The sequence below is a fragment of the Falco punctatus genome (genome assembly GCF_963210335.1).
Source record: "Falco punctatus genome assembly, chromosome: 8".
NCBI lineage: Eukaryota > Metazoa > Chordata > Aves > Falconiformes > Falconidae > Falco > Falco punctatus.
In genome coordinates this window covers 52,404,468-52,413,296 of record NC_137588.1, presented here as the reverse complement: position 1 = coordinate 52,413,296, position 8,829 = coordinate 52,404,468, and the positions used below count along the sequence as shown (strand labels likewise).

General features: G+C 49.7%; 1 protein-coding gene and 1 long non-coding RNA gene across 3 annotated transcripts in view; one reads left to right on the top strand and one right to left on the bottom strand.

Moving 5' to 3' along the window:
* Window positions 1-1,274: 1,274 nt before the first annotated feature.
* LOC308068104 overlaps window positions 1,275-8,829 on the top strand; it is a 23,365-nt gene continuing 15,810 nt past the window's right edge. The window contains exon 1 of the long non-coding RNA XR_013929860.1: window positions 1,275-1,344. This is a non-coding gene — a long non-coding RNA (uncharacterized lncRNA). The remainder of the gene's footprint in view (window positions 1,345-8,829) is intronic.
* Window positions 5,796-8,829, bottom strand: part of C1QTNF2 (C1q and TNF related 2) — a 13,751-nt gene continuing 10,717 nt past the window's right edge. The window contains exon 2 of one of the 2 annotated variants that reach the window (XM_080398107.1): window positions 5,796-8,474. In XM_080398107.1, coding sequence (XP_080254233.1) covers window positions 7,861-8,474 — 614 coding nt within the window. In that variant the 3' untranslated portion in view covers window positions 5,796-7,860. The remainder of the gene's footprint in view (window positions 8,475-8,829) is intronic. The other variant, XM_080398108.1, reaches the window with a different exon arrangement.

Here is an 8,829-nt window from a genome sequence, read left to right as displayed (position 1 = left end):
CAGCCCGGGGAATCCAGTACTCTTCCATGAGACAGTCAAACGAACACACAGACATTAACTCGTTGGCATTGTAAAACTGACTCCAGCTACAGTCTGTCTTTTTCCACCCAGCCGGGATCATTCAAATCCTCATCAGGTTCTGATATAATCAGAGAAGTTTGGGTTAAAATACAGGCTTTAGCCACCACTGCGTTGATTTCATTTTCAAATGTTTTGAAAAAACAGAGAGAGGTAAAAGTAAAATCCCATGGAGATTCCCAGAGTAGGTTTGCATAGAGTTTATATTAACTTTGAGAAGTTTTACGTTACTCTTTCAGCATCAGTAAGTCACGGTTAGGTAAAGCACAGGCACAGAGTCAGTAAAACCTCACTGAAGCAAGTGGAGCTTGTAACTCGGTGGAATTGTTAACACCAAGGGGTTTCCCCTTAGAAATCAGTTCAACTAAGCAAGTTAACATCTTCACCGCTAGTGCTAACATTCTGAGTGCTGGGGCGATAAAATCGCTTTTTGGCAACAAAGCCATCTGCAAATAACTGAGAACATCAGCCAAAAAGTGACCCGGTGGCTCAGGCAACCGGCACCTTACCTGCACCTTACTCAGCGTGGGGGCCAGGAGGGGCCAGGCTGGGCTGGGGGGCGATGCGGTGGCAGTGCTGTGGTAAACGGCAGCACCAAGCACAGGGAGGCTGTGCCTGTGTCAGCGAGGAGCTGGGCTGCTCTTGGTGGAGCACAGGGGGAAAAAAAGAAAAAAAAAAAAAGGAAAAGAGGCCTTTTTAAGTCAAGTCTCAGGTACAGCACAGGCAGCACCTGTGCTCCTGCCAGGGAGGCTCCACGTGTGTGTAAGACATCAAAAAGACACTTGTTCACCCCTCAACCTCACCTGCTACTGGAGTAGGAGAGAAACATCCTTCACAGCCAGTGAGGCCAGTGCAGACAGGCACCCCCTCGTACCTGCACAGCCCCCAGCCCCAGGTGAGCAGCTCAGCTTGTTGTTGCCCAGGTGCCTCCCATTTCACCAGGACCCCAAAGCTAGATTGGCTCAGCAACACCCTGAGCACCTATTTTAAGCCAATTTGAGTTCCTTTAAACAATGTAATTTTTTTTTTGCTGATAAGGGGAAGAGCTTTATTAGCTCTGTTTCTGAATGTCCATCTGTACCTTCTACTGCCCTTCCTGTGTGGTTCCTCTGCTAGTTCTTGTGTATTTTTGTTATCTGATCTGCCTTACCTAGTTTTTCTACTAGGTTAGTTTTCTGTGCTTTTAGGAAGTGATGCTGGTTCACAGAGCAATCTGAAGCCAGTGCAAAGCAAGCGGTGTGGAGGTACAGGCCTGAGTGGCAAGAGGTAAGCAGGACCTCTTCCTTTAACTGTGCTAAACTGGGATAATGTGGCTTGTGGAGCTGTGCCCAAACGTGGCTGGTCCTGCTCCATCCAAGAGCCAGCACTGGTGGGGCTGGGTGGTGGGAACCTGGTGCAGTAAAACACGCACAGGGAAGATCCTGTGAGCTGCACAGAGCTGTGCCCTTGCTTTACTGACTTAGTGGGACCGGGTTTAACACGCAGCTGTTCAGCACGCTGCTCAAAGGCTCTGTGCCCTTGCGGACGGCAGGGATGAAGGCAGGTGAGAGCAGAGCTGCCCCTTTCCCTGTGGGGCTCCTGGGGTTGGAGAGCTGCAACCTGCTTTCCTGCGCTATGGGTAGAAGCAAGCTATGAATGTTTTGTTATGGTTTTTTTCTTTGTTGTTGTTTGGTTTTGTTTTTTTTTTAAAGAAACAAAGTTACAGGATTAAGACTGTCTTTAGGAACTGTAGTTATTAAGCCTGGCTGCTATGATGGGCTTTGACCCCCTTGAGCTGCTGCTGGGTGTGCATCCATCCCAGGCAAAGCCTGTGACCATACAAGAGCAGCATTACAGATGGTATCCTGGGGTTTAAGGAAAATGCTGCTGCACTTCTGTGTAGCTTGAAAAGCCTGTTTTATTCGAAGGCTTTTAAATGGTTGCAGTTCCTAAGTTTCTGCTGATGCTGAGTGGATTGAGTTGGGGTGCTTGTACCTTGCCTTGGGGCATTGAGAACCCCCAGGGGAGGCTCACGGGCCGTCCTGCCCAGCAGCCTGAAACATCTGAGCTTTGTGCCCGAGAGCTGGCAGGATGCACCAGTCAGCCACCTGCCTGAGCATCCCCTTTGGGCACACCATCCCCTTTGGGCACACCATCCCCTCGCCCCTGCTCCTTCCTGGTCCGAGCACTCAGTTCCTCGTTCCTCCTCTCAGCCAGTGGTGTATGTGGAAATTAGAAACTCTGTGAACATGTCCTTCCTTGTAGAGGTCTTTCACTTCTCTACCTGCCTGTCAAGCACCCAGGGGACATGACCTCTCCCACACACAGTTGCTGAAAAAATGCAGGGAGAAAGGACAGGGCCATTAATGAGGTTACAGGAGTGTTGGAGTGGGGCACTGAGAGCTGTGGGGCACAGGCTTGTGCTGTCCTGATGTAACTCTGCAGTTTGTGCTGTTGGACCTGGCTTGTTTCAAGTGCAGGAATGGCCCTTGGCAGTGGGAAGGGGCTGGGAGCTGCCAGGAGGTCGGACAGCGGGGATGGTGCAGAGAAGCACCAGCTGCCATGCAGCCCCCAGGGCTGTGAAACGTTACCGTGGGCCTGCCAGAACATGGTCTTCAGGGCGATGGTGTTACTTAGCGGGGCAGCATTGACAAAACCTGGAAGAACAGAAAGAAGAGACTTTTTTTTTTTTTTTTTTTTTAACATTGGGGTGCTGACTATTGAGTGTTAACTGGTGTAACTGAGATGGGCTCACCTGGGGAGCAGCACAAACCAGGGTGACTGGTGAATGCACCTGTGTCCGCCTTAGTCCCTTAATCCCCCAGAAGGAAGATACGATCAAAGAGTTGAAGACAAAATTGATGGCTCCTAGGATGTACACCTGCCAAGTGGAGGGAGAAGATGGCCAGGTCTACTAATTTTCTTTATAGTTATACCCATTATGATTGGAGGCTTCCGAAACATGACATCATGACAGGACAAGGGGCAACAGCTTTAAACATGAGGAGACTAGATTTAGATTAGATATAAGGAAGAAATATTTTACAATGAGGGTGGTGCAACACTGGCACAGGCTGCCCAGAGCAGCTGTGGGTGCCCCATCCCTGGGATGCTCAGGGCCAGGCTGGACGGGGCTCTGAGCACCCTGCCCTGGTGGAAGGTGTCCCTGCCCATGGTTGGGAGGGGTTGGACTTTAAGACTTGATCTTTAAGGTCCCTTCTAACCCGAACTGTTCTGTGATCTGCTGGGTCTGCTTGGGTGAGTGCTGAAGCTCAGCAGTGCCAGATCTCGGGGCAGTGTGTGGGACACATGGCCAGGGCTGCACAGGGGAGGTCCCACCTTGTTCTGGCTCCTTTCCTTTGTTTCCAGCTGTGACGCTGCATCGTTACTTTCCAGATACCCCATGTACATTGACTCCACGGTTAATGTTAATTTGCACAGTGAAAATATTTTGTTTATTTTTTCTTTTCATTCTTAGCATTGAAATATATGGTTTTTTTTAAAAAAAACAAAAACAAAAAACCAACAAAACCCCCAACAACCCACCCCTGAGGTCCTTTTGCATAGCTCAGCCCTGACGAGGAGGAAAAGGGCTTTGGGAGGCTGAGTTAAGGGGTCAGAAGCTGCACCAGGCAGGAAGAGCTGTCCTGGGGCTCACCCAGCACTGAGCACTGCCCACCCTGCTGATGTCTGTGCAGAGTGCTCAGACAGTTCGGAATCACAGCTTTGCCTGAGCTGGAAGCGTGCTGCCACGTGGCACTGGGGATGGATGTGGGACGAAGGCTCCATGGCAGTGGAGACAAGATCCTGTGGCAGAAGAAGCCACCTCTGCTTCGGATGGGACCTGGGCAGCACACGTGCTCACAGCCAGGTCCATGCTGGTCTCTAACGAGCCATGAGCTGAGCCAGCCGAGCCTTTTCTCTGCTGCTGGCTGCACACTGAAGGTGGGAGCTCCTGCCTTTCCCTGCCTCCCTGCCCCGGCACGCCGGCTGTGCCAGAGGGACTCACTTGTGCCAAAACGTGGTGCAAAGGGCAGCTCCGATGCTTGCGGTGAAGGAAGATGCTGCAGCATAACAGGTCTTGTGCAACTGTGGCAGCTGTGGGTGGCATCCTGTTCAGCCAGGACGTTCCTCCTTCTTCCCTGGTGGCATCTGCCCACGTGCTGCCCCAGCTACTGCTGCTCCCAGCTCTTCCCCACCGTGCCCGAGGTGCAGGCAGCTCCTGGGGCACGCAGCCTGCCGAGGAGTGGGGCTGTCTTGGGTCAGCTTGGCTGTGAAACCCAGGGCTCTTTATTTGGTGGCTTTCCAGAAACTTTGTGTTTCTGGAATAAAAAGACTTTATGTAAATCTCACTTTCAGCTTAAAACAAAAGTAAATAAATGCTTGGCTGGAGGACAATAGCAGCACAAACTAAAATGTGGCTTGAAGATGCAGAAGCGAGCCAGAATGTGTTATTTTTAAAATCCTCCAAGTCTGAGCCAGTCATTTTGAGTTTTGTGTGGCATTTGTCCCCCCCACCTTGTAATATTTCAATGACTGGCCCTGTAGGCACCCAGACACACTTGTCCTTGGGCTGCCCTTCCCTCCCTCCTCCCCTGGGGGAGGCAGCAGGAGGGGAGCCCACAGCTGCTTCACGTGGTTCTTCTTGCAGGATTGGGCTGAGTGGAGACACCTTGTTCAGTGTGCAAGTTGCTTATCAGGCATCATAAGAGGAAATTCATCTTTTTTCAGAGGAACCTGCATGTATCACTTCAAACGCTCAGGCCTCCCTCACAGAAATACTTACGATACCTGGCACCTTCCAATGCCTTCAGCCCCGTGGGAGGGTGCACAGTCCGGAGAAGCTGTCCCTCTCCCTCCTGCCTGCTGTACTTTGTGAGTTCGGGTTTCCATTGCTCGCACTCCTCGATGGCAGCAGATGCCCAGGGCTGGGTTTGAGCTGTGCAGCGCAGAGGGTGTCCTGGTGAGCCCGTGGGGTGGCCGGGGCAGTTCCCGTGGGAGCCAGTGGCCCAGTGCTGCTCTGGTGGGAAGGACCTCGTAGCCCCAGCTGGAAGCAAGTGCTGTCGAACTGAGCACTCAGCGGGGGTCAGTGGTTCCCTTTATAATTTGCATTTTGATATTCCAGACTTAAGACTTGTTTGCAGGTTTTCCTTGTCACTGGGATAAAAAGGATGCTTTGCCAGACAGTTAATAACCCCGTTTGCTTCTCATCTGGGGAAACCAAGCTGTGTCCCTCTGAAAGGGCTGATGCCCGGAGGAAACGCTCCCTGCTGGGGCCTTTTCTGGGGACGAGAAGGGAAGGCTGCGCAGCTACAGGGATCTAATTGTGGATCTAATTGCTCGCTGCTGCGTCCCCTCCACCCTCCTGTTCTCGCTTACTCCCTGTGGTGCTCTCCCATCCCCTCCTAGCCCTGGTACCTGCCCGGGGCCAAGTGGGTTCAGCTCATACAAATCAGTGGGGAACTAACTTGTCTACAAATAAAACACAAACAATAATAATTTAAAAAAGCCAAACTCAAAACTACCCACTTTTGGAGCTGGGCAATGCACTGAATACAGGGGAAAGAAGTGGGGAGGGAAGCAAGGCTCTGTCCTTAGGCAGCAGCGTGCTGGATGAACTAAAGCTGTACTGTGCTTTGGGTGCAGAGCAGCGGCGCGGTGATGTGGGGAGGTGGCATCCTCCCATGTGTCCCACCACCTCCCTTGAGCTGCCCCAAAGACAAAGACGTGCTGTTGCTGGGGGACCTGCGTCAGGTAGAGACCTGCATGCAGCTCAGAGCAGGCATGTCCCGCGCTGGGCTGCCAGGGTGGGAGTGCGGCGCTGGGCAATGGGGGAGAAATGCAGTTCTTGAACTGCTGCTGCCTTTGGGAAGCTGCCTGCAGATGCACCCCAGGACACCCCGGGTATTATTTATATTATTTCATATATATTATATTTATTAAATATATAATCTGAGCAACCACTGTCAGGAAAAGCACACCTGCCGTCTGGGTGAGCAGCTGCAGGGGAACAGACAGATCCTATGCTTCTACCTTGTAGGTTTTCTTGTACAGAGAGCAGAAAACTCATTGCGTTCCTCAGTTTGCTGGGCTGGGAGGAGGGGAATCCTCCTGTTGCACCAGCCCTTGCAGAATTCATCACCAAACCCAATGGCGCCGGTGGAATCTGTAACAGTTTTGAAATACCTTCTGGGAAACCACTCTTATAAATATCAAGACTATTCCAGCAGTACTTTTGTTCAGCTTTATTTTATAAAATGTATTTGAAAAGACTTTTGTAAGATATAAAACAATTACTGTACTTCATAAACATCATGCAAATATTTGGAGCTGTGAAAGTAAGACTGAAAAAGAAAAATCTTTGTTCTTACGGGATATCCCTTCAATGCCTAAATATGAGGATTAGAGGAGCTGGAAGCTCATGAGAATTTTCATCAAGTGATAAAGGAGATGAGAAGTATGACTGGAAACCAGGAAGATGCACCTGACAGTGAGGAAGAGACTCCTTCCATCTGGCTGCTGAGAGAGAGCTCTGTGTTACAGGAGTGTTGGACACCCTGGGGCAAGGCAGCCAGCCTGAGTGGCTGTGTAGCATGAGAACTCTTTCCTCTGGCAATAGCAAACCATTTTGGAGCATGTCCCTGTATTAGCTGATACAGAGGAGGAAAAAAAAAAATGGCTAAGCTCAGCTTAGCGAAAGCGAAAAGCTCAGCTGAGCAAAAGTTCAGCTTTTGACTTCTCAGGGTTTTTTTTCCATACAGTTTAGAACCAAAACATTGCTTCTGAAGCACCTGTAATATCTGACATACAACATCAAAAAAGCAAAGTAGCAGTAAGGTAGTGTCTAGCTGCAGCATCAAGCCCTTGAGGAGGATCTCAGCAGCACCACATGTACCTCCTTCCAGCAAAAGCTGGCAGGGATGAGGGAGAGGGACTATCAATTAACCTGTTTCTGCTGGTGAAGGTTCCTGCTGTCTTTGACAGTTGAGTCTTATCTGTAAAGTTCATCCTCCACCGTGGCTTGGAAGCCCACACAGATACTTGGCTTGCACAGTCCAGTTTAGGCGCTGGTGACAGCTTGCCAACACTGGTCTAAAACCAGATACAGGATTCCAGCGCTGGTGTATCGAGGCTGAAGTCTGAGAAACGCCAGTGGAGCTCAGTGCAACAGCTTGTGTCTTACGAGGAGCCTTACCTTTAACCTTCAAAAGGACAGCTCCCTTTTGTGTCATTCCCTATTTAGACCAGGTGCCTTTGCTTATTAGCACTGCTTTGATGAGGCTGAGAACTACTCTTACAGCTTCGGCTGACAACTTCCTGACTCTTAAGTAGTTGGCAAAGTGTAACTCTGTATTACCAAGGTTTATTACTATTATGGGGGTGTGGGGGGGTGTTGGGGGGGAGGCGCAGGGATACACTCTCCAGCATCAATGGCACTTCTGAGCTCAGCTTTCAGGACATGGTTGTTGGTTTCCATGCTTTATAGTAATATGTCATAATGAAAGCATTCTGCACCAGTATTTGAGTTACATGTCCATGGCATGTCAGAAACATCATGGAAAACATCAAATGGGTGGCTTCAAGATTGAAAGATTCATGAGGCTGCTTAAAGGTGAGTCCTACTGGTCCCAGTACCCTGCGGACTAATGGATGACATCAAGTAACTAAATAGCCAATGCAGGCTGTTAGCGCCAAAAATGTAGACTTGTATGGTAATTCCACACATGTCCATGTACAGGCTGCACTTTGCTGGACTGAATTCTCATTAATTTCCTACTTTTTCCCAGAGGCTTGTTTCTCATTCTATACTTCATTGAGATAATCTTGATCAGGATATATCAGGAAGCCAGTAAATAAGCTGTCTGTCCAGTAGGGATCGTAAAAGAGCCCGTTTTGTTCTGAGTAAAAGATTTGCAGCCATACCTCATCCTCCTGCTTCAGAGAAAGGATGGTTGATCCAGAGGCAACATCATGGTTCCCAGTGTTGGCATCAAAAGTCTTGATCCGGTACTGCCCGTTGTGGACCAAGCCGATAGCCAAATGTTTGTTGGCTAAAGTGATATCATAAGTGAAGTAGTAAATACCTGGGATGCTGCATATGAATTTCCCACTGGAAGCGTTGTAATGTCCTCCCTCGTTCATTAGGATCCTGTCAAATTTGATGGGCAGCCTCTCCCTGGGATAGCTCTTTGAGACCGCCACAGAGAAGGCAGATTTGGCTTTGTTGGCATTACAGGTGCAGGGTCCTGGCATCCCCGCCTCACCCTTGTTCCCTTTGGGCCCTTTCTTTCCTGGTGCCCCGTTTTTTCCAGGATTACCCTTTAAACCTTTGGGTCCTCGTGGGCCAGCCTTGCCAATAGCTCCTGCTTTCCCCTTCGGTCCTGGCTTGCCGGGGTTTCCTGTCCTGCCTTGTGGACCTAGAAGACAAATAACCTTGTAAATTTTTCAGTGAAAGAGATGATACGGCAAGTGGAAAGGGGTTGTATTGTTGCAGCCATACATTTTCATGTAGGAGGAAAACCCTGCTAGTGAGAATCCAAATGAAATAGCACCTGGGGCTGGACATCTGTCAGGAGTGACTAACTGTGTTAGGTGGGCAGTTGGCATAAGGACAATGGGACTTGGAGCAGGACAGTCTGTCCCTTTCAAGGACCAAGAGGCTGGTTCGATTATCTGTCTCACTTGAGAAAAAGGAGTAATTAATTATAAAGCTAGCCAAGAACAAGCTTTAAATGTTTGGGTTTTTCAGGAGTGGGGCAGGTTTGTGAAGCT